Source organism: Semicossyphus pulcher, unplaced genomic scaffold (assembly GCF_022749685.1).
Source record: "Semicossyphus pulcher isolate SPU_LCO1_2020_fin unplaced genomic scaffold, fSemPul1.0.p SCAF_1, whole genome shotgun sequence".
Taxonomy (NCBI): domain Eukaryota; kingdom Metazoa; phylum Chordata; class Actinopteri; order Labriformes; family Labridae; genus Semicossyphus; species Semicossyphus pulcher.
Window position 1 is genome coordinate 21,072,301 of NW_027211603.1, and position 26,063 is coordinate 21,098,363.

At 41.7% G+C, this 26,063-nt stretch overlaps 2 protein-coding genes across 3 annotated transcripts in view; both read left to right on the plus strand.

Moving 5' to 3' along the window:
* Positions 1–1,468: 1,468 nt before the first annotated feature.
* arpp19a (cAMP-regulated phosphoprotein 19a) lies at positions 1,469–5,542 on the plus strand. Its single transcript, XM_069664110.1, has 3 exons — positions 1,469–1,624; positions 2,603–2,725; positions 3,855–5,542. Exons 1-3 carry the CDS (start codon positions 1,568–1,570, stop codon positions 4,023–4,025), a joined length of 351 nt encoding a protein of 116 aa, XP_069520211.1. The 5' UTR covers positions 1,469–1,567; the 3' UTR covers positions 4,026–5,542.
* A 1,569-nt stretch (positions 5,543–7,111) lies between these two features.
* myo5aa (myosin VAa) overlaps positions 7,112–26,063 on the plus strand; it is a 55,989-nt gene continuing 37,037 nt past the window's right edge. For both annotated transcript variants that reach the window (XM_069658515.1, XM_069658430.1), the window contains exons 1-2: positions 7,112–7,283; positions 25,684–25,794. In XM_069658515.1, coding sequence (XP_069514616.1) covers positions 7,257–7,283; positions 25,684–25,794 — 138 coding nt within the window. In that variant the 5' untranslated portion in view covers positions 7,112–7,256. The remainder of the gene's footprint in view (positions 7,284–25,683; positions 25,795–26,063) is intronic.

Consider the following 26,063-nt stretch of genomic DNA (forward strand, 5'->3'; position numbering starts at 1 on the left):
GAAGCTGCTCTGTCTCTTTGTGGTATTATTTTTCCCAACATGTGTCCTGTGTCCCAACATGTGTCCTGTTTTATCACTTGATCTGCATAGAGTCACACACAGAGGGGGAATAATATGAACAAAATGTGATATTACCAAAACCTCACAAGAACAGCATCTGCACTGAGTGAAAGATCATAAAAGAACTTAAGTACAAACTAGGCATCATAGACAATAATATGGCCATGGGTGTAACAGCTGATATTCTGCTGAGGTCCTTAATACAGAGCATTTTAAATACACCCATTGGGGCTTGATTACTGACATTCAGACCTGTTATTCTTAGTACATTGTTGTTTTTTTATACAATTGTAGCACACGGGTTACTCAGTGGACATAAAGCAGTGCATGTAAAATATTTTAGAGCGATGATGTTTTTCCAGACATGTTCCTAGAGATCACTTTCTAACCTGCAACTATCAAAAAAGACTTGTGGCACAGCTGTCAAGTGTTTTTACCAGTCACAAATAACTGCTATAAATACTTGTATATCAAACAGGATAACATTTCTGATGCCACCTAGCATTTTGGTGTACAAAACCTTTTCTAAATTCAGTTTCTACTCTCAGTCCTATTACCAGTCCTACCTTTGAGTTGCACATGCATTTTAAAAGCTGATTAGGTGGATTAAACCAATGCACTGCTAGATCATGAACACATTTCTCATGATAAATGGGGGGTTAATTTGGTTCGGATGAATGCAGTAATTTATCTATAGAACTTTCTTTTGGATACAATAATTACAATAAAAAAAGAAAAGCAGTAAATGCAATGTTTGTCCCAAAATACTAAGTCTAAATTTGAGAAAAGACAAAATTGCATACCCCAAATTATGTCAATATTAAGAGGTATAAATAGAAGTAGTTGTTGCACAACACTGGTGCAGCTTGAAGTCAGCATGTGTCTTGTTCAGACAGGTTGCATCACCTGTAACAGCCAATCAATTTACAACAGCTGACACCTGTGTGTACTGTCAAAATTGTACACAACCTTCAAATAAGTGATGGTCATTTTAAATATAATTCATCAGCCTCAAGAAAGTTTTTAAGCACTGTTGACCTCAAATAGACTGTTTCCCATATGTATGCTGTGCTGCTTAATTTACCTGTAATTTAAAACAGTTAAAGCACAGCAACCACATGTTTCAGGCTTTGCCACAAAAAACACTGCATGAAGAAGCACTATCTACATGAGAAAAACATATAAAATAAACTGCAAAGCATTCATCGTGATCCAGATCTGAGGATTATTTGGCTAAAATCTGGATTTGTGCTGAAGCACATGGGTCTAACAGCTGATCAGTATGTTACGTAATGTAAATCCGATCCCAGCACTGTGCGCGCGTGCATGGCAGTAGTGCCCGAACTTGAGCGCGCATGGTGTCTCCGCATGTGACGTAGTATTACTTGTGCAGGAGTGCGCGCGCTCGACAAGACTCGTATGGGTACGGAAAGTCAGAGCAGGGGATTTGTGGATCACTTGTCCAACTAGTGTGCAATCTCTGGTCTGAGATCACGATAACATCGACATGTCGGGGGATAACGAAGAAACACAGACGGCAGAGGAGACACCGATGGACGAGAAGGTAACTGTGCAGCGGATTAGCAGTTTGGCAGCAGCAGTTAGCCCCGTTGACTTTGTTGTAGCTCGCGCTACGTTATGTAGCTTAGCTTTTTCGCCCCGCGCTCGTCATTGTTGACATATCAACAAAAGCCAGCTACCTTGCTCTGGATAGAATAGATAATGCTATCTGTCAAAGTAGGAAACGACATTGCGTTGCCAGTTAGCTGACCTGTCTTTCAGTGGCCAATATAGAGTGTTTCGACTGGTTGGTGTGAATGTCAGAGGTACCGCTAGCTAATGTTAGCAGCTCGCCTTTCGCCAAGCTAACTGTCATGACATTCACACATAATGGCAAAGCTGCAAATGTTAGCTCACCTGCTAACGTTAGCTTAGCTCACCCAACAGATTGCTGCACTATGGCTTGAAGCCTTGTCAGAGTGACGTTTTTTATTTGGTCGTTGTTATCTTCAGACCCACTTTAGCTGCCGCCCTTTTGCGTGCTGTAAACTAGTTAGCTAACCTTCCTATCTGCGAGGTAACATCAACAAACAAACTGACGGCCGTTTAGTTTCCGTTAACGATTATTTCCAACGGCTGCTCCACCTCAGCCCACACACCCCGGTACAGATAAACTCTTCACTGTGCGCGTGGGCTGTCGAGCAAACAGCAGCCTTTTAGTTTGACGTTGATATGGGAAGTAAATCCCAACACAACGCAGCAGCCCGTACTTTAACACTATCATAGGCAGTTTAATAACGTCAACATATTAATTGGCTATTTTGGGTTTAACCACTGTTGCATAGGCCTTATTCTTAAGTATCAGGATTTAGTTAGCGTTTGCATCAGTAGCCTAAAGTCTCATATAGAAATTACCGCAGTGCAATCAGCTGACAGATATTTCAGTGGGAGCCTAGAGGCACCTGATGAATGTACTCTCTTGATTTGCAGTACGTTGTATGTTCTTCCCCTCATGTCGGTGCATGTTCCTGTTTCATTTCAGGAGATCCAGGACAAGGTGATCAGTCCTGAGAAGGCAGAGGAGGCCAAACTGAAGGCCAGATACCCAAATTTAGGGAACAAACCCGGAGGCTCTGATCTGCTTCGCAAACGCCTCCAGAAGGGGGTGAGTTATCTCTTGTGTTTGTCTGCAAAACATTGAGAGTTTACTAAAGGACAGTGTTTAAATCCACTGCCCCTTTTTGTTTGTCGGTTCTGTAGATACTTAAACTAACAGAGTTTGTCAAATGAATGCTAACTCAACAGCTTGCTACAGTTTTCCAGATCATACATTTCAATGATAACAGATTACACTTTAGAAACACCTCTAATTATAACACTAATTTATACACTAATAACACTATTTACCATGATGATGAATGACATTATTATAAAGTTGAATCAACTCCTGTCAACAGTTTCATTAAAAACTGAACATTAATCTTCATAAGGTAGGATTTATTGTAGGGCTGTTTGTCTGTTTGTTTTAACAAGGTGTGGTGTATCTCACATGATTTGGCAACTGAGTGTTTAACAATGTGTCCATGTACTCTAACATGATGTATAACATTGTGATGGTGGAATGATTAGTGGACGTTCAATTTGAGGACAATCCTTTTAAATAACAATCCATTTTTCATGTGAAAATACCACCAAACTCTCTGTGTGATCCATAGGCTGGTAATAAATTGTTTTGAACAAATTGTGTCCTCTCATATTAAATTATCACATGATTATAATCTGAATACTTTTTGATTAGGTGAGCTGTCTTATGAAACAAATGTTAACACTGAATGTTTCTAACCAGCATTCATTGTGTGTATCTATAGATGTAATAAACGTGTTGAGTGAAATACCTTTTTTAAAAACATTTGCAAAGTACATTTAAAAGGTATCACATTTACGTGTGATGTGTTTACATCCACATTGACTTACTGGTAGCCTCCTTAGTTTGTGCATCTCTACATTTGTTGGTGAGTTTCCTCCACTAACTGTCAATCAGTAGGATAGCGTAACACTAGCTGAAAATCCTGTTGCCATCATCCTTGTGTGTGCATGAAACAAACAAAACTAGGACCCACTTGTGAACACATACTGGTCAATAGAGCTACTAGTGGTTAAAAGCTTAAAGAACCCATCACAATTTGTGCCAATTGCTTATGTTACCGTGCAATTAAAATAAGCTAATTGCAAACTATATGTTACATAAAGAACATGTAACTAATTTGTCCTTTCAATCTTCTGCCTCTCTACAGCAAAAGTACTTTGATTCTGGCGACTACAACATGGCTAAAGCAAAGATAAAGAACAAGCAGTTGCCGACAGCTGCACCAGAGAAGGCCGAGATCACAGGGGACCACATCCCCACCCCCCAGGACCTGCCCCAGAGGAAAGCTTCTCTGGTAGCCAGCAAACTTGCAGGCTGATGCACACACAGCTCCTGCGGAACCCCCCCCCCCCCTCCCCTACCGCCCGCCCTAACCCTCTCCACTCAAGTCTCAGAGCTGTAACATTACCTCTCTTGCCCCTCACAGTACCACCTGTCCCCTGCCTCTGTCCCCTCCCTACTCGCCTGGACCCGGCCCAACAGGAAGCCACACCTAGCAGCACCCAGCAAACTGGCTAGCTGATAGTTTCAACAATTTTGTTTGTTTCCACACCCATCTAGCCCTGTCTCTACTACCTCCTGTCCTTGTTTTTGTTCCCACCTTTTCCCCCCCAATCTGTTTGCCCTGTTGTCATTATCCTCTTACTTTCCCATAGTCCTTTTTTATTTTCTCTTTACTTCCATGTAAGATACTCAAAAAGACAGGACATCCGAGTGTGAGTGTGATGAGCGGACTGTGATGCCTCTTTGAAACCATGTTGTCTACTGGCTGAAGAGAGGAGCGAGCAGAAGTGGCTATGTCTTGTATGGTTGGAGGGCTTTAGTAAGGTCATCGGGATCCCTCAGTTTGGAAGTGTGTACATATATATATTTCCTTTTGTTTGGCACAGGGGCAGACGTCGGCCTTTTAGAATGTTTTACATCAGATTTGTATCATTCACTGTATGTCCTTATTCTAAATTATGCTGTCAATATGCTTGAGTGATTGACTGAATATAGTAATCCAGAGGCCAAGCTCAGTTTTGTTAACACTTTGATTGTGAATCAGGGCGGGGAGTTTTACTAAAGGACCACACAGTGAAGGGCCAGAGTGTCATATGGAACTGCATGAGGGACCCAAAGACGAACTACACCGAGCTCTGGTTTAATTCATCAAGGTGCCCTGAGCACATTTACATAGATGCCGAAATGCTCTGGTACACCGCAAACAGAGTAGGTGTCATCGTGTACATTCATGGTGCATTCAGGACATCTTGAAACTTGGAAGTGTTCTCACTTTTAAGAGTGAAAGAGGAGGGGAGGGTGTTGTTCTCTCCGTTTGAACTCAATGTTGAAAGTTTACAAAGTATTTGTGATGTGTCGAGCATTTCAGCCTCAGATGACATCACAGTCCTCTCCTCAGGCCAAAGTCTCATGTTCCAAGGTGTCATGAATGAATCATCATGCTGAGTGTTAGAGAGGTATATGGGACCTGAAAGCTAAATTCCTGTCAGTAGACCAGTCTTTGTGTCCTGTATGCTGTGTAGATTTAATTCATTATTAAAATATACTTGGAGCAGCTCTTGGCACTGGGAATAACAAGTATTATGAAAAGCGTTCATACTTGGACAAAAAAACAATTTGATTCTCACAATTTGACATAGTTTGATCATAAAAATGACCCTGGCCATGTAAAGTGCTTTTCCAGGGTTCTTACTGACTGGATGAAGTTTACCTGCGATGTGGTCAATGTAAGCTAGCACTACATCCGTCTGAGCTGTGCATGTATATGGCTGCCCTGCTGTCACTTTGTGCCATTTTGTTTTGTAAATAAAATAGTTTTGCACAAATGTTTAATTTCTGTGTCGTGTGTTGTCTTGACTTTACGTTTTAGTTGCTCTCATTTATCTAATCAGTAAGCACATTTAGCCAGTTAACACTTATTAATGTACTACACGAGTTCACTAAGATGAGGAAAACGGTGCCTCTTTCTCTTCTTTGCCCTTTTCTCGAGTGTTGAAAGGACAAACTTACTAAAAGGGCTTTGAAATTTGATTCCATTGTGTGTTAAATTGTGGCAACGGTAACACACAGTCAACAAAAAGGATGCTACACAAAGGCAATCCAGCAACACAATTAGTGACACTGGAAGAGTGGATTACTTTTTGATTTAAATGTTATATTCATTTATAACTGTACACCAATGCTGGGACCAACAAAGCAAAATGTAAAAAAAAAAATAGTGTTGAATCGAGGTCGATAGATCGATAGATAGGTGCTTTATTGACCCCAAGAAAAATTTAGGCATCCAGTAGCTTACAAGACATGACATCACACATCTGTCACCCCCCCACCCCCACTTAAACCTGATAAAAATAGAAAAAATAAAGGCTAATAAAACTAAAAACTGTAACATTGACTAATAAAAAATTCACCTATACACTTCAACATTGGCTATTAAAATTACAGCTTTACACTGCAACATTGAGTAGTGGCTGTATGGAGGTAGCGCAAATTTAAATATGAGCAGAGTTAGTGCAAAAACATTACAGCGCAAACATTAAAGCACCCCTTTGATAGTTTAGAAAATTGCAACATTGTAAGCATCACAGATGTTTTCTCGGAGCAATGTAGTCTCACTACACTATAAGGTGTGCATCCAAATTAATAATTTGACCACAATACATTTTATTTCATTTTGAGTTGCTCATGAACTGAGTTCTCCCCGTTAAATGCTTCTCAGGCCACTTATTGAAAGTATTTTTCTTATATCTTTTTAGTATACCTTTTTAACTTAATTTACCAGAATCCATCAAATCATACACATACATGAAAACCTCAGCATGAACTGCTATCCCAGCCAGTACACAAACTTGCAAAATGCACAAAGACATTGAAATTGTATTACATTCTGTGCAAATAAAATAGAAGGGACGAAACAAACATTTAAATACACTGTATATAGCATGTTAATATAAAAGTAATTTGCTTAATAGGAACAGTATTTTCATTTGTAGGATATTATCTAAACTGAAATACCATGAACAATAAAATAGATCATTCTGCTGATTATCCTCACAAAGTTCTCAGACAGAATTATCAAAGGAAGCTACATAAAACACAGTACATTCACAATTTACGCCAATATCACGACGCTAAATGAACATTTTGCTATGTGACACAGGGTTATCCTTTCTGTCAATTTACATTTTTCAGGTGCTACTTTGCTTGGCGTAGGACTAAAAAAAACCAGAACAGATTTTTGTTGATGTATTTCCAACTATTGACCACCAGGGGGCGCAGTTTTCCACGCGGCGGCAGCCTTCTACGGTTTGGCTGAATCATTTCATCCATCATACCCAGAATGCAAAGTGAGACACCGAAACCTCAGCAGCTTCAAGCTTGTTTTCAGGTTATCATGGCGATAAGAGACACGTCTTCTCCTTGAGCCCCTGCAGCGACAAACACTTTCCTCCTCCGCTGCATGAAAACACACACCGAGTCCCATGCAGCGCGAGGACCCGCCGGAGGTTTAGCCCAGATTGGAGTAAGGACATAGCGAGTGACCGTCATGGCAGCGTCGGAGCTGTACACAAAGGTAACTGTGTGTATTACAATGATAATAGCTGGGTGCTAGCATGTGGCTTGGTGTTGGCTTGAAATGAATGAAAATGATTTTTAAACCGTATAAAACACGTTGCTGTTTAAAGTGTGCTCGTGGTGTTTAAATATAGATAAAGCTGAAAGGGTGCAGCTGACAAAAAGACAACGTTACAGGATGTCGTTTGATTCATAAGTGTCGTCGTTTTCATACATATACGTCATATAAATCAGCGTTATTGACGTTTTTTTGTAGTATTAACCTTGTTTTGTTTACTGAAACAAGATATGTATTCTCCCGGTCCTTGTTGTGTATTTTTCATCATCCCCCTCTTAAAGCTAGGGGGCTGGGATGATGCAAAGGCGGTGCCAGCCATCATGGAGGCTCTGGTTTTACGGTTTTAAACCCTTTTATCATGTGTTAGCTCGAGCCTGACCATATGCATGGCATTGTTTTAGTGTTTTATGATGATGTTGCAGCCCGTCTTTAGCTTGTGACTCAGTTCTCTCAGATGTGCACTGGGTCCTTGCTGCAGGCTGGGTACCGCTGGGATGCTGCGATGATGGGAGCTGCATCCGGATACTTTTAGCATCCTTTAGCATCCAGGATGATGTTTGGACTAGCAGAGGCCCCGCAGCCTCAGTGTAGCTTTACAGCAGAATATGACACTGCTGCTGAGGAGGCCTGAACATTGACAAGGTCATAAGGGGCTGGTGTTGCTGTTGTATTTCTTTTATCGCAAATGTGAAACCAAGACTGCGTGTGTTGGCTGGGGGAGAAAGAGATGAGTCACCCATCCCCCTACTTTGAAAGCTGGTGCCTGAATAAGGTTGTGGTGGAGGGGAAACGTGACATTGTGTGATAATGAAGATTGTTGTTGAAATACTGTTTTAAAATCTGTACCAAACAGCAGCACTGCAGTGTATTTTTCAGTCTCTGATGTCTTAAGTGCTGTAGACAAATGGTCAAAGACTGTCTTTAAAGCAGGTGACAGATGTGAACCCTGGGTCAACAAATGGTCAGTCTGCTGTAAACGCGGTGTGGGGGGCTGTTCCATAGCTGACCCTGACCTCTGATCTTAAAGGAAAGAGTCAAACAAAAGGCACCAATCAGGAGGAATTGAGTGCTGAAACAACAGAATATTGACTATCTACAAGAAGTACTTGATTCCAGCTTCTATACCAGAATGTTTTTCTGTTTCATTACTCTGTGATGGTCCAATGAAAATCTTGAGGTTAAGTTGATAGTTAGATTGATAGATTAATAGATTGATTGATAGACAATAAGAGTCTTTCTTATTTCCAGATTCTTAAAAGTGATTATTTGCTACTTTTCTTTGTCATCTGTTGAAGCTAATTCAATATATGTGTTTTTTTAATAGTCGTTCTGACCAAACGTGAAATGGGAAAACATAATAGTGGACTTTCTTTTCTTTCTTTCTTTTTGGTGTCCTGCAAAATTTCCTTTCATTTTCCAAATGAATTAAACCAACAAGTTATATTTCTGCTACAGAAATGTGTTTTCCCGACAGGGCTTGTTGTATCTTTAAATTAAGATAAAAGGCTTTGAAACATCTGGAGTGTAGTGTGATGTATGAATACATCATTGATCAAAATAATTGTTAGCTGCAGCCTTAGTTGCATTAAAAATTGAACAGAAGGCTGCACCAGAGAAGGCTTTAAAACCACCTGGGTGTGAAAGTATAACCAGCAACCCACAAAATGATGGCTGACGCTGTTAAATGTGCAGGATTTGGGCTGTAGCCAGTCATTAATTTGGCGGACTAGATTCCATAAGAAGCTTATTGGGTGTTAAACGATATTAACTGCAAAGGAAAAGAGGAAACTTTGGATGGACGTTGCAGCAGTGTGGTTGGGAAACACAACATGTGTTTGTGCTTTGAATAGTGCAGTCAGTTTCAGAAGTCGGCCTCTGATGTCAGACCCCTCTCTGTGATTTACTTTTCCATCACAGGCTGGAAAACACTCTGCCCTTTGTGTGTCTGACTCAGACTCATAGAAGCTTATTGAGCGGCTCTGGGCTGCTTGGTTAACATACACAAACACACACAGGATCAGATTCTGCTCAAATCTATGCTTGGCTCCTGTCTGACCTGAGCGCCGGTGTAAAGAGAGGTGAGTTAGAGGTGAAGAACGATGTTGAAGCTTGGAGGAGGACGGAGATAAAGTTTACAGCAGTTGAAACATCAGCTGAAAAAAATAAATGTTGAAATTCGATTTTAACTTTTAACGCCAAATAAAGTACATAAATCAAATCAGGTAAAAACGAAGAATATGCAGTGAATAAACAGAGCTGTGTAGATACATGCAGAGGAAGGACAATGTCCTGCAAATGGAAGCGAGGCAATGCTCCATTAGATGACTCAGAGATGGAAACACTATTGAACACACAGGTTTCAGAAGTACACACTGCATTTAAAGGAGTGTTTTCCTGGTCAAAAACAGATACAAACACTCAGTAACTCAACTATTGAATCATGAACATAAATGAAATCTGTTGCTGCCTCTGCATGTTTCAAAACAAGGTCAGGGTCAACGAGGGTCAACGGAAATTTGATACACTTGAGTATTACAGTTATTGTGTTTGGTGATGTATTTCTGAACTCTGTAAAACGCTGTATGGATTTCAAATAAGTCGTTTACAAGCAAAGATTTAATTTATTTTATTGCTGTACAAAAATGTGAATTTATTCGCTCTGACTGCAGACTCAGTGCTGTAATGTAGGGCTGGGCAACATGACAATATATATCGTTAAAACAATATGAAAATGTCATATCATATGTGTTTTTCTGTATCGTCTCTCTCGTGATGTCACAAAACCAGCGGTTGAAATGCTTTATAGCAATTTTTATGTCACATTCTAATCCTTGTGTGTGGGAGTGAACCTGGAGCGAACCATCGAGGGAGGGAGGCGCTTATTAACACGGACATTAACGTGCAGAAAAGGACCAAAACAGAAACTCAGTACTTTTTATTTGTCAAGTATTTAATTCATACAAGATTATCCAAAAAAAGGCCTTACTATGTGGTTATTTCATATGGACCAGTCATTTGTTTAATTACTAGAAAACAGGCTATATCGTGATATATATTGATATCGGGATATGAAAAATCCAATATTGTGATATAGGATTTTGGCTGTATTGCCCAGCCCTACTGTAATGTCGGATGTTACAAGAAAAACATGAATTAGATGCCACTTTTTAACACATCTTTTATGGATGTGGTTGTGTTCTTTAGACTATTAGAGTTTTCCTAAAAGTAGATCTTTTTAAAATGGCAATATATAGCTTTGGTTATCGCATCCTAGTGTGTTGAATCTAACTAAATCCTTGGGACATGATTTGATCCCAGCCCCTGATTCTTGCTAATACACACCGCTAGTATGCATTCATACAGAGACGCGTTGCAGCGCAGACAGCCAAGGTCCCTCATTTGGTCTCTGCAACTTACTATTGTTGTCTTTATTGATTAACGCAGATTTTTTTCTAGTTTGATGCATAACATTTTTAAAACCCTGTTGCCTATCAGCACCATTGTCCGATCGCACTTGAAGCTGATTTTTGGCACCTACTGACTTCGTTCCGTCCTGTCTTGATCGTTGCTTATGTCAGATGTACACTACCAGTCACAAGTTTGGACACACTTTCCCATTCACTTGTATGAGAAAATGTGTCCATCCTTTTGACAGGTAGTGTACGTCGCTCTGGACAAAAGCGTCTGCTAAATGAAACTGTAACAGTGTTACAGTATTTGTCCGGCCTCTTAAGGGCTTATTCTGACTGTCTGGATGCTGAGCTAAAAGAGCTGCATGTCCTACAGAGTTGGTAGACTTCATGTTAAATCAGAATTGAATCATGTGGGTCAGTAAACGGCGGCTGGTTGAAACTTTGAAGCACGCTGCACCACACACACCGCTCTGTGATGTGAGCGGGTGAGTGTTGTCATGAACAGCTGATGGAAAGGAAAACACCTGCCGTTGCATCACTTGCTGGGGGGATGCCAAAAACACAGCATGCTTGACTGTTTCAGCCCATACAGAGAGAAGTGCAGCAGAAGTGTTTGGGATTTAGTGAGTCTTCATTTTATCCCCATTGCTAATTTTTAGCCACGAGGCAGCATGGCTCCATAGATGGCATCTTTGTTGCCTCCCCTTTGATATCTCAGTATCTATTAAATGGATTGTCATGATATTTGCTGCAGTTATTCATGCCTCCCTTCCAGATCCAATGACTTTTTATCCAGCACCACTGTGAGTTTATATAAGTATATCATGGAACATGACAGTCATGCTTTGTATCCTATAGGTGTCACATCAACTGCATTAGGTGACAGATTTTGTTACCTAATGTCTCTGGGTTATTTTTTGTCTTCCCTGCTCCAGTTGAGAGCATGTGCATTAGATTACTGAGATATGGTAACCTGGTTAAAGTAATTGAGCAGACATGTTGTATGTGCTCTGGCATGTAGTCATCAGTCCTTTCTAGCAGTCGAACACACTGAGAAGAGAGGAGAGCTACATGTTTGTGGCTAGCCCCTTTCCCACGGTTCAAAAAACCCGCTAACACACAGCTTTTCTGCTTTGTGGGAAAGGTTCCAGTCGGTATTCAGACCCGGGTCAAATGACCCTGCAGTAGACCCGGGTAATTATCACCTCGGCTCCGGCATTGATGGGAACACAAAACCTGTGTCGACACGCTAATCTCCGCCCCTTTCCGGCGCGATGCTATGCTCCGTCTGTAACTTCTGCGACTCCTCGTCATCTCAGCTACAAATTCTGCACGTCTCCGTCCGAGCAGCACTCGAACATCCCTCCAAATTTGTTGGCACCGAGTTTGATAAACAGACTGAATGAGTAATAGATAAGACCTAACCACCGTAACATCTTCACTGTTTACTAACCCTGTCTCCGGCGCGTTTGTGACGTCAGACGGTGACGCAGCAGAAAAGAGACCGACAGGAGTATACTTCACTGGCAATGGGAAAAGAGACAATCAGCATCTATAAGCAGGTCTTCCCGAGTCTAAAAAACCCACGTCAACGCGCTAATTTTGGTGGAAAAGGGGTATTAGTGAACAGTGATATTCTGTTTGTGTAAATTTCCAACTAGAACGAGCAGATGAAATGAGTCGTTGTTACGTTACGCTGAGATGAACGAATATTAGGTTAAGAAAGTCGAATTTTGATTCATGTTTGGTTATTTAAATGAGTGTTCCTTTGAAGAAGACACATGAACCCGGCTCATCTCTGTGCCTGTCAGGCAGTTTTTCGGAGTCATGTCAGTGGTTTGTGGGACAGTCCTGTGTTCTTGCTTGGAGGCCTTTTACCTCATGTGATTGAGAAAGGAAGCCGGGATGCTTGATCGACAGCAGGGATGGCCAGTCATGTGTCTCTTGGGACTTTTGGGCTGCCTGTGTCTGCAGGCACAATGGGGAGGTTTCATTCACCAGGGAGCTCTGGAGCTCAGTGCTTGATCAGCCCGTGTCTGGTCTTGTGGCGCGTGTGCATCCAGAAACATCCTTAAAATCCAGCAGACCCACAGCATGAGCTAGAGACTTGAGAAAGAGACAAGATGAACCGGGAGTTGGAGTATATGTTTGTCCAAGTAAGTGTCTTCTTTTAAGCTTTCAGTTCTGAGCCCAACCCTCCATTCATTGATTAGGTAAGATGTATCGCTTCTACAAATCTAGTGAAACTGTTCATTTAGACTTTAAATCAAATAATCATTCTGATCTGTTGCAGGAGAAGTCTCTCTTTTTTAGCTCGGTGTGTTTCTTTGATAAGTGATGTGTAACTCCAGGGTCGGGTGTAACTTTGTTATGTACCCTCTACAGTGTGAAACATGGAGCCCCCCTCCTGGCACACCCTTCCTCTAGTCTCATCTCTGTAGAGAGCAAAGTTTGAGCAATAACAACCGATCCCAATTTAGCCCGAGCTGACTTTTGGTATTTGAATAACAACAAAATCTTTGTCTTCAGATGGTCATAATTTAATCAATTGAAATAGTTTGCAGTTTGTCCCGACTTTTGCAGATACATGACTGCATGTCTGTCAAGAAGCAGCATGTTCTCCTATTGATTGATAACCAAGCATGTTGTTAGTAAACTACGGATCTATATACAGGCCATATGAAGCATTTCATCATTTGAATGAGCATGTTGTATAACCCTAACCCGTCGCCTAGCAGCAAGTGGAGGGCGTTTTTGTGGTGTCTCAGTCAGAAGAGCTGCTTAGCTTAGTTTGTTTGGATATCTTTGGTAAAACTGGACTGTTCTGAACAATTGTCTGATAAAGCCGCTGTGCTCTGACTCTCCTGCCTGTCATAACATACAGAAGTGAACTTCACTCCTCCCGGGGTCAGCATTGACTAAAGTAATGAGATTATATGCTGGGCAGCGTCACAGCTTGTTAAGAAGAGTCTCTGATCTCTGGCCACCTCTGGACGCTGGCACGCTAGTTGTGCCAAGAGCCGAGTTAGGCAACACCACTGGATGTAGCGAGACTAGCACAGTTTCTCTCCTTACACCAAACTCTCCGGTCTTGGGCGTCATGCTGCGTGTGCCCAGCTGAGCAGAAAAACAGCAGATTCTCACATGAGTGGCATCATGTGACGCGGCTTCAGCCGTCTGGGCCTCCATTGATGGCTTTTCTGAGAATATGTGAGCAAAACACTTTTCACATACCGCTGCAGCTGTCCAGAGAGTCGTCTCTGCCAGACCGTGTTGTAAAATGTTTTAAGCTTTTGATCCAGTCCACTTGATTCAATGTTTCCCTCTCTCAATTCCTCTTTCGTTCCTCGATATAGCAAAAGATTATAGAAGATTATTTTACTCACTAGAGCACTAGTTGCTGCTTCACAACACAACAGAGCAGAGCAGTGTTATTGTATCAGGGGAGAGTTGTATCATGTTGGGAGTGCTTGGGTCAATCTTTCAGTCCTTAATTGTCTCCTCTCTGGTGGGTGGTCTTTCAACAAGTTCAGCAAAGTAGCAGCAAACACATTAAAAAAAATGTAAAACATACAATGGCGCATCTGAGCAGGTATCAGTAAATAGGTTAAAAGAATGAACCAGATGCAGATGTTCCCTGATGCAGTCATCCTGGGTGGTCTTTGGGGCCAAGTAAAGATGGCCGAATGGTTGCAGCTATAAGTGAGAGTGAGGTATCTGATGTGTCCAACACTGTGGAGCTAATATATTGCAATTTGGTTCTGTGAGATGCAAATCACATTCCCTGCAATGTTAACAACTTTGAAAGCATGTTTTAAGCATGCTTTTAGAGTATTTCAGATGTTCGATTACACTTTGGGAAATGCCGCCAATACTGGCAAAAAATGCGTGAGCAGATATATGGAAGTATACAAGCCCACAGAGTGATTGTGACTGACAGCGTGATGCGGAAGTTGACGATCATGCATCGATGCAGTGTCAGAACGTAAAGTTTGGGGAGCTTAGCAGCTGCTGCAGTGCGAGCTAACAGGAGCGTATCAGACCACCGAGATCCGTGCTAAAACTGTAAAGCACCGCAGGCTTGTTTTAATATTTTTACGCGAGGTGTGCGTATTTCACTGCACACTGTCTGCTTTGTATCAAACAGGGCTTCGACGTGTCTACGTTCACTCTAACCATGTTGGCGTTTATTTTGAAGCTACCAGCTGGTGGATGCTCTCTTAGTCTCTTAACGTTGGTAACTGATGTCGTATTTATGTTAACCCACCTGTAAAACACACACTCCGTTTCATAGCGCAGTGCTGGGTCCAAAAGCTGAAGACCTAATCCCAAAATGAAATCTCACCTATGGTTGTTTCGTTGTGACCCGCACAGAGTGTGCTGCACGTGAAGCAGTGAAGCACAAAGATACACACAAATCCCCTTAATGAATGGTGAGCATATGTTATGTGTTCACTGTAGACATGCTGCGATGTGAAAAACTTTTTTTGTAGTTTACAATTTGATTTGATGAGCTGTCTGTTTTATTATGCTGCCTTTATGAAGCATTTTGTAGCTTGGATTTTGAAAAGTGCTCTATAAAGGTTAGTATTATCATGATGTACTCTTGGTTGCATTTAAATAGCCTAGTATAGGAGTTCAACTCTACTTGAATTAATCTTGCTATAAGATATAAAGAAAAGAGGGGAATGAGGGTCCAATACATTGTATAGTTGTAAGGAGATGCATCGAACCGTGTCGATATGTTTTTGCGTTTTTTTTTCTGATCTGAAAAATTATCCGATCAGTGACTCAAAACTGTGAAGTGATCCGAACCGTGAGTTTTGTGATCTGTTACACCCCTAGCTTCCACCATGGATTTATCATGGCTGCCCCACTCTGCTGTTTTGTAGCAGCAAAAAGGAGCGTTTACAGGTAGTTCATCACGTGAGGATAGCACACAACGACAGGGCGGTGCCAGCAAAGAAAGTAACTTTAGTAAAAGCAGGCACAATGTCAGCAGTTTGGCAATATTTTACAGTGTAAACTCCCTACAGCACAATCGGGATGTGTAGGGCTGGGTTTAAAAAAACGATTTTTCTGATTCGAAACGATTCTCATTTAAATGACCCAATATCGATTAATAAATCCCAAGATCGATCTTTAAAAATATGTGTAAAAACATGTCTGATTACTCACGTTTCTGAGCGCTCCTGAGCGCAGCACCTCTCCTCGCATCCCCCGAAACACGGCAGTGAGGGAGACATGCCCGGACTTGTTTACTGCAGCTACTACGGAGACATCAGTGATCGCAGACGGACTGTTTTTATCGTGTGTGGGTCCATGAATATGTCAGTTTTTCACTAGTGTTTATGTTACTCTCTGTTAGCGTCGGCTTTGGCTGTGAGTGTATTTTCGGCATGTTGTTATACACATGCCTTTCCCCATAACTCTTAGTCTCGTGTGGTTTTGTTCTTCACGCTCGTGGCCAAATGTCACGCAAGTTGAACCCCACTTCGTTTAATCAAAACCACGAGCCAGATGTTCAGACTGAAAATCTGAAACTGGAAAAAAAAGTTCATAAGCTGATTAATTCATAAAATTGATATTGTGTTGACTGCTGTGTGATGTAACTTCTTTAGGGTCAATTCTTACTGTAAACACATGTTGATAATGTAGCAGGTTAGAGGTGCATTGATATTGTAACTGAAATACCCCTAACACAAATTGATACTGAATCGAATCGAATCGAGAAATCCTCATGGATACCCAGCCGTAGTGATGTGTACAGTATAGAAGGCTTCAGTGTGAGGGGTAGACTGTATCGATTGGTATTGTGTTCAGGTATCGGGAAGGAAAAAATGGTGTCCCATTTCTTCTCTTTACACTGAAGTTGCCACATCAAGCTCTTATGTTTGATGATAAATTGCTTTCATCCTGGCATCTGTTTACCATTTCAAGTATGTGTTGTTTAACGCCAAAGCTCATCAGCTTTCTGATGATAAACAGTTGCTGATTGGCTCTTTTTGGAACAAGTTTTATTCAGATTTGGAGTCTAAAGTTTTCTACTAGAGGCCGGTTATGAGTATAAACAGGAGGACACCACTGTTTTTACTTTGTATTCAATTTGTAGATTAATCCAAGCAACAGCTCCCCTTTTTCCTCCCTATAACTCCCTAATTTCCATGTATGTGGTTTTATAAGCACTCATGTTGGTCGAACGAGCATGTAAGCTGAAGAAAACCCTGCGAGGGTTTACAGGAGTCGTAGCAGGCCAGAGTGAAAGCCCAGCGCGCAAGGTGAAGTCCCGCTAATCTGCTGTTGACTTTGTGCAGATTTGTAAACACTTCTCATGGATGCCCCGCCCTGTGGCTACAGCCCTACTGCCCAACACACACACATACCCTGAGGGATCATATACTGTACGCACACACTGTACCCAATGTCCTGATCTCTGATGAGACCTCCAAACCTCAATCCTCCTCTGATGTCCTTGCAGAGGTGTCGCAGCACAACAGGTTTAATGAATGTAACTTACTTCACAACCTTCTTTATCTTTGTTTCTCTGTTTAAATGTCTCTGTTTGGTCGCTCACACTTCCATGTTTCTCCCTGTGGTTCAGGACAAGTATTAAGACGTGTAAAAGCTCCTCTCATGGCCATATGTGAAAGTAATGAAACCTCGGTGTCGTTGACTGGGATTAGATTAGCTGGTGTTAAACCCTGAGTTAGCCTAATCAGGTCCTGATCCTTTGTCTCTGTTAAACCAGGATTAGCATCAGACCAGCCTCGCCCCTTCAGGAGCAGCCTTTCACTGACCCGCTGTCCGCCTTTTCCAGCTACCGGAACTCTGATCTTACCGAGTCACTGCTGTCCTCCGTTATTTATTACAATGAATTGGTTAATATTGCACCAGTTGTCCCTTAGAAAACGACGACGAAATGACTGTAAAGCTAACCTAATATCTTGCAGATATCCTCAATGAGGACATTTTCCCACTGGTCAACAGCTTGTGATTACGCACGATTTATTGATCGAATTTCACAGGATTGCGGATGATCCTCAAGCGCTGATTTGACATGCACACAGGCTGATGTGAGACAGCAAACCTGCTATAATTTTGGTGGAGGATGATAAAATTGGATGGGGACAGGGTGGAGCGGTCGCGGAGGGTGACATTGCCCTCTGAAGTTAGGATGCAGTTACTATTTGCCTTTTGCTTCCTGACTGAGTTTACAATCTGATGCTGAGGCTCAACGAGTAGCAGATTGTTCTGCGGTAGTGTCGTTCTGTTGGACTGTTTCTGTTATTTTTCCTGTGTCGTCCAGAGGATGTTGTCCCTGTTCTGCTCTCTGATTCCATGTGCACGCAGGTAACTTTAACCTTAGATCCTCTGCTGATCATCACGTCCATCAGATGATTACATGGCTTAGGGTCAACTCTCGTTACTCAGGTCACTTGATGAGTAAAATCTGACTCCTGCTACTTAGTGCTGCTACTTCTGCCAATGCCGTGATACAGAGCAGACACGTTGTCTGACTAGTAGTGATGATAAAATGCTTACAAGAAAGCAAAGTGACTGTGGGGGAAAGAAGAAATATTGTAAGTAGTTTTTTTTATTTTATTATTATTTAGTAATATGTGTGAAGTCCTCTGTGGCTCTGGGAAGATGTTTCAGAGACAGTTCAGAAGGGGGATGGCGCTCTGAGAGACATTTCCTGTTTCTGTGTCACATGGTTTCTCCACTGTCACATCCCTTCAGGAGACTATGGGCAGGTATCGAGTCTGTACATACACAAGTTTGAACAAGACACAATCTTCTTACATTTCTGATTTTTCATACGGACAGACGAGGAGAAAATCAGCAACAGACAACACAGATCTCTCCTCTATCTCTAGGTGCTAATCTTAGGGCTGTGGAGATGCTTTTCAACTAGATGAAGAGTCATTTAAAGTAGGGATGCATGATATTTTTGGCAGAATGCTCGATGATTCCCTAAAAAAGCTTGACGTAATGCTACGACATTAACTGCCTGCACCATGCCTCTTCCGTCAAGCGTGAAGAAGGGTGCAAAATGTCAGCGCTTTGGCAGTTTTGCAAAGTTTCCGAGACGTACAGCATCATCGGTCATGTGGGGAGGGGCCAAATCTCATCATCCAAGCCTGTCTAAGTTGTATGAATATTACAGTTTTTTTAAAGAAAATGTTACAGACAAATAAATATGGCATTTTGTACATAACCCAAGTTTAAGTAGTTTTCTTATTAGGGATCGACCAATTAATTAATAAAACTTCAGGAATTTATTTACTCCCTGCGCTTTTTGTTTGTTTGTTTAATAAACATATGCTTAAAGGCATTTAAACAAAGTTCAGTGTTGGAGTTTGTATTATTCAAAATTTTGACGCCAATATTTTCACTTTTACTGCAAATGAATATCGGCTCCAAATATCGGTTATCGGCCTCCTTGACTACTAATAATCGGTATCGGCCCTGAAAAAAACATATCGGTCTATCTCTAATTCTTATATTGCCCAGTGAATGTGCACATTTTAAAAATCACTGTCTTATGTTATGTCTGCATCTGCCAGTGGGCCACTACAATAAGAGTAGGGGTGATATCTATTCCATTAAAGGGGAGACTTGAGGTTCTCTGCAGTTAAGTGGGAAAAAACATGTGCCTAATATATCAGTATCACAATCGGCAAAAAGGGTTGGAAAATATGGCATATCGGATATTGGCAAAAAATCCAATAGGGTGCATCCCTAATTTAAAGAGACTCGTATGTAAAACCATGAGGTAAAAGTTAAAACTTCAATAATAGTTTTGTTTCTTTGATTGATAAAACTATAACTGTTATAAATATTAAACCGTTTTGGAGGAGGAAATAAAAGACCATGCCTACGTAGGAGACAAGAAGTGTACCTAATCATACCATTGGCAGAGCTTGTAATGCGTAATCTATTGTTTTAAACATCTTTAGCATCTATCATTTTTTTGAAATACAACCCTGATGATGTCATGGTGATGTCATGAAGCTTATCTCATCTTGGGTTTGGAGACTTTGAATACATTTATTTTAACAGAAAACCAGTTTTACAAACTGGGTATTTGGAGTTTGTTTTGTTAACCATTTACCAGACAAGCAGAGTCAAGTTGCATTATGGGAAATGTAGGATCAAGTGTTTTTTTGAGCTTGACACGTAATGAGGATTTATTGTGACCATTCTTCCTCAATCTGTCTCTTGTGAATCCCTCAACCATATGGTCCAATTCTAAACTGCTGGAGTGCCTCTTTAATCTTCAGTGCATTAACTGAAGACTCGCTGTGTTTTCCTGGAGTGAAAGAAAATGTAGGATCACACTGAATATGTCACCATTCATGTTAAATGAGAGCAGCTGTTACTGACCTTGTATTTTGAGCTTAAGACCGTTTCATCACATAAAAAGCATGTGACCCTGCATTAGTGCGACCACACCCTGAGCCCTGCGGTACAGAAGATGAAGAATATAATCAAGTGTCTTATTGGCTGCTTGTCTGTGCGCCCATTCAGTCAATCAATAGATCAAGTTTATTCACTAAATGTGATTATATATGGTTAAATCACAGTCTAATCCCAGCAGTTACTTCAGTTCATGCATTGAAGACATACAGTATGTCCCTTATATGCAGGCTGCATACTGTATGCAGGACGAGCTCAATGCAGGGACTCTTCAGTCATGTGACTTCTGATGTCACAGCTGCTCTGACGTCTTTGCTCCATTTTCGTCAGCCCTCTCCTCTCCGTCTGCCGCCCATAACACACCAGCCCGCCCATCATCCCTCGCTCTGTAAGGCAGACAGAGAGGCTGCTCTCTGACTCATCACATTTCCTCAGATTGGGTTTCACTGTGGACGATTTTGTCCTTGAAACACGTCGAAGTCCGTCTGTGCGTGTGTGTGGTTCAGTTTCATCCTTCATCTCTCCTCTGTTTTCTGAACCCAGGGGAGTTTCACGGCCTATAAATATGATTCATAGCCTCCGCAGCTGCATTTCACTTCTGCCTGTCTGTCTTTTCCATCCATAGTCCGGTGCACACACGCACACACACAGGAGAGAAAAGAAATGTGCAGACTGGCAGCATATTTCAGTGTTAACTAACTCAGAATAATCAAGCCTGACACCTACAGACGTGTGAAACAGGTGTGTGTGTCTGTTTCTGTGTGTGTGTCTGTTTCTGTGTGTGTGTGTGTGTGTGTGTGTGTGTGAGAGAGAGAGAGGGAGAGGGAGAGGATGATCATGAGGATCAGGAAGTGTGCTCAGTAGCGCAGTGATGCCTGTGCGAGGTGTGATGCTGCTCAAAACTCGCTGTTGCTATTTTTAGCCTCCGTCCTCCCCTCCTCCCCCTCTCTCTCCCTCTATGTCTCTTTGCCTCTCCTCCTCCTCTCTCCCTATCCGTTGCTAGGAGGCTGGCTGCTGGGACGGTCTCCCGTAGGGCCCAAAAAGGTGAAATGACTAACGAAACAGTGGTATTGAAAGATTGATGGAGAGAGGCAGGAACGGAGGTTGTGTTTCCTGTAGTTGGTAATTTAACAAGTTATATTTTTGTTACCCCTGCATGGCTTTAAGGTTTAATCATTGTATCGGACAGTTACACTGTAGTATTTTCACCTGCTTTGTTCCAGCTCTTTATTGAGGCTGTGAGATGTTTACAATGTGTGGAATATTTCTAATCAAGACTTGATCACTTCTGAGGATACAGTTTTCTGTTTAGAAAACTTTAGAAAACAAAAAAATAAAATAAAGCAACAAATAAAAACTGATTTCCCTGAATTAAGTAATAATATGCCAGTTGCTCGTTTGTCATTGTCAGTAAATTTTGCCCTTATTCATATTTTCATTGGTTGTGTCAAGAAGACAAAGCTGTCAGTTGCAGCTTTGACAAGTCATTGTAAACACTGTAACAGAAGGTGTATAAACTGTTCAACTGGCTGACTGATAGACGGCTGCCATTACATTAGCTGTTTATTGCACAGATTATTTATTGTGAAAAGAGCTTTATACAGAAATGTTGATTAAGATATGTCGATCAGGATCGAGATGTGTGAGATGTTTGAAGTCACAGATCTCTTAGTTGTGAGTGTCGGTGTACAACAGACATCATGGTTTCATCTGTGGGTTGGTCTTTGTGCTTGTATTTGAGGGTCTCCTCTTTTTAGCAGCTTTTGATCTGAAACTCAGCACACACTGTGGACATACTCTTTGTTTCTCTTCATCTCAGCCAATCTGTCAGCTGGCATTAGCTTTAGTTATTGCAGATAAATCAGGGTTTGTGCCAGGTGATTGACACAAATTTGCGGGGAAATCAGTTTAGAGCGCCATATTTAAAAAAAAAAAAAAATGTAAATACCGATATTTGGCAGCAGCGATACAATAATTGTATCACACGAGTCAGGATGACGATATTTTGTCCCACCCTTTGTGAAAATGAGAGGCTGTTTGAGCATACAGAGATAGATGTGCACAAATATATAAGGCTGTGGATGGACAGGTACACACACACACACACAAAACCAAACCAGTGATCCCACCCAGACTTCACCCGGCAGAGATTATAATTAGCCGTTAAAAGAGTTTTCTAATCAAAATGGGTTTAATGTAAGTCTCAATTTTGCCATTAGTTTTATAGATCCAGTATCTGTAGTACACTGTAGACCATTTCTCCACACACACTGTCAGCATTACAACACACACCTCACATTGCCACTCTCTCACTTTAAATGAGTTTTGTTACCGTTTACTATTTCCCCCTGTAGTATAGTTATAGTTGAAGTGATTTTGGTTTGGGCTGAACAATTAATAGAAATCATATCGAAAGCGCAATATGTACCTAGTGCAGTTTTAAAATCGCTAAAGGCGCAATATTTGTTGAAGGTAAAATGTGTCAAAATACCATTTAAAATTTAATTTAATGTTCTGGCCTACACATCATACACAGACATAAGTATCACATATCTTCGTTTGGTACAGATCCCCACAAAAATCACACCATAATCCCACTACAAATATGTTTTTCAATTTAAATGAGATATTGCAAATTATATCGAAATCGCAATACGAGTCAAAATAGCCCTCATTTAAGTCGTGTTTGTTTTGTGATTGCAGATATCTGATCACTTCTTCTGTAACACACCAATCACACAGCTAGGTGTTCCTGCAGGGGTGGAGAGAGAAAGGATTAGAGAAAGGAAAAAATGGGACAACTTGGAGGATTGATGGAGGCGGAGCTTTAGAGAAAACCACTTTTGAAATCATCCAATAGGGCTCTGCGTTCACGGATGACAAACAGATGATGTCACTCAGCTCAACACTTTATGTATGATTTCAGTGTTCCTTCTCCTCCGTCCTGTGGGAGGCTGTAGCTGCCTTTTCACAGCACCACTCTGTTTAACAGGAGGGTGGAGAAACATAGAGAGGGGAGAGAGAGGGCGAGCGAGGGTGTGTGTGACCATGACTTCATGATTCAGATGATTGGTGGTGAAGCAGAGGGCTGAATTAGGCGGTTTCTCCTCCGTCGTGCCCGTCTACAATAAGATCTTTCTCTCTCCTCCCTATAAAACTATCACGATGTATTTACGTAACGGAGCCGTGAAATCGATGTACGACTTCCGGGAAGTCAGTGTTCGTCATGCGCTTCATTTGAGTCCTCATCAAGAAGGCGTCTGTGTTAACAGGGCGCCGTTTGTGTCCGACGTTTGAAATTAATGAGGCTCAGAACAGTGAATCCTTATTTGTGTTGGGATTATAGCACATCAGGTCTTAATCCTGTAGAGTGGACGTTTAGAGGTGTGTGCATGCTCAGCCTCTCCTCTGTAATGCTTTAACTGCAATCATTTATTTATATTCTCATGCACTACATCATTGACGTGTTTACTTGTGATGCATCTTGGCACTAAACAAACACGCATCAATGTCAGGTGAAGTGGATAAAACACTGTAACGCGAACTCGTTCTGTTGAACCTCTCAAACCTTTTAACTTCATTTGCTCTCATCTTCCCCCTTAGGTAACCTTTAATGTACCGTAAGAGAAACAATTCCCTGCACGCACGCACATTCACACACTGCAGGCGTCCTCTGTCTGGGTTTTAAGGTCACACTGTGGTTCCTGCCCAGTGGTCGGGCAAACTCCTGCACCTTGAGAAGTACGGGTTCGGTGTGTGCGTGTGTACGTTTGTGTGCCGGATTCCTCAGCCATGTGACTGCCAGTGTTCATCACTGTTTTCCCACATGTCTGCGATCAGCTGATTGCCTGCAGTCACAAGTCTGTAGATAAAAAACTGTTTTATAGTACACTGTGTGTGTGTGTGTGTGTGTGTGTGTGTGTGTGTGTGTGTGTGTGTGTGTGAGAATGTGAAGTTATGACTGATCAACATCCAGAGCTGCATTCTTCGGTCATTATGAGCGTGTATTCGTTCAACAGTTCGTTCCCACAGCTTCACTGACCATCATGAGCCATGTGCTCATGGATACATAGAAGTCAGTGTTTTCTCTGTGAGGTCATGCGGCAACACAACAATTAGAAAAAAGGAAGTACATTTTCCCCCCTAGCCCTTCTTTCTATGTAAAAGGGTCATAAGTTGAACTGAGTTGCTGTAGACTTAGATCAGCGTCTGTAGTTTATCTAAATTATACTACTACCTCTTTAAGAAACTGGATGAGATGGGTTTGTGGGTCAGAATACTTCAGGTATTGTCAGATAAGTTTAGTAACTTAGCATTTTTTAAACATGTTTCCTATATTGATCCTCAGGCTGTCAGCGTTTGCAGCGCGACCAATATAATAATAGGGCTTTGTAGTCAAGGTGAAATTAACAAGTTTAGGTCAAAACCTAGTATGTGGCTGACCGCATCAGGTCAATGTGCGCTTTTGTGGGTAATGTGTTACAAGGACTGTCCTTATGAGGCCGATGACAACGTATATGAAAGCAGGTGCACGCTGCGGACGCAGGTGAGGACAGCGGACGAGCAGCAGAGGAGCAGCCCCGCCTACTCCCCGAACAAAGTATCCAGAGACGCATAGACAGAGAGTCGTGTCAGTGGAGGTCCAATATGCTCCATGATCCTCCATTGCGATGTCGCAACTCTCTCTCTCTACAGCTGTGAAATTACCGTCACTCAGTCAGTCAGTCACATACAGACCCGTGTGTAGGGCTGACCCCTGCGGCCATATATCCAAATACTATCATGTGCTGTTTTATAAAATCAATATGCTTTCATAAGCTTGAACTAAACAGTTTTAACCAATCATTTCATGCATCAATTGAGCAGCACAGAGCTAAGATTCATTAGTTGGCTAGCTTGTAAAACAACTGTTAATTGGTGTGTTTTTGGATGATCAACACCTCAAACTGTCTTCCCCCCCCCCTCAAAATACCGTAGTTACGGGAACGCAACAGAATTAAGTACAGTCCTTGATGTGGCTCCCCCGGGTTCAACTCACACCCTCGGCCCTTTGCTGCGTGTCAACCCCCCTCTCTCTTCCCCCTGTTTCCAACCCTATCAGCTGTCCTCTCCATAAATAAAGGCATAAAAGGCCCAAGAAAAATAATGATTCACTCTGAGGAAAGTGTTTTCTGTGACGGCTCAAGCATTTTACAGCGGGCTGGTTCCGGTATTCAAAAGAGCTTGCAATGGGCTTTGTATTCTCTACCTGACAGACACTGTTATTATGTGTATTATGGCGCCACCCCAATTCTCCATGTTTGTTATGATGCTCCCGTTTTTCAACTTTCAAATTCAATCACTCCAACATCATGTCCTGCTTGCCTTCCCTGTTACATACATCAAGATACAAAAAAGTCTTGAGATGGGTTTGAATTGATGTTCATTTGCATAATTTGTTTTCCTAAACTACAGTGGCACGACTTTATCTAACGTTTATCCTCTCCTTCTGTTTCCCCGTCTCTCAGTGTGCTCGGGTGTGGATCCCGGATGCAGAGGAGGTGTGGAAGTCTGCTGAGCTGAGCAAGGACTACAAAAATGGCGACGCCTCTCTGCAGCTCATGCTTGAGGATGGATCGGTGAGGATGAATGGGAGAGTAGAGAGAGGAGAATATTTTATTTTCTCCCTCCTCTCAGCTCTTTCTGTCTCAGTCTCTCTCTGCCCCTGAGACACTTCAAAGGGCTCGGTCTCATTAGCAGCTGTTGGTTTTACCATTAGCTCTCTCCACAAATAAGACCTGCTTACAAAGATGCCCCAGGGAGCGTTTTAAATGTAAAGACGTTAATGTAATTCCCCAGCTTTGATTGCACACGGCTACCAGCACACAGATCTTACTTCTAGCAATCA

Coding starts and splice junctions, on each gene's coding strand:
- arpp19a (XM_069664110.1), top strand. CDS start 1,568: ATGTCGGGGGATAACGAAGAAACACAGACGGCAGAGGAGACACCGATG. Junction 1,625..2,602: donor AGACACCGATGGACGAGAAG/GTAACTGTGCAG, acceptor GTTTCATTTCAG/GAGATCCAGGACAAGGTGAT. Junction 2,726..3,854: donor GCAAACGCCTCCAGAAGGGG/GTGAGTTATCTC, acceptor GCCTCTCTACAG/CAAAAGTACTTTGATTCTGG.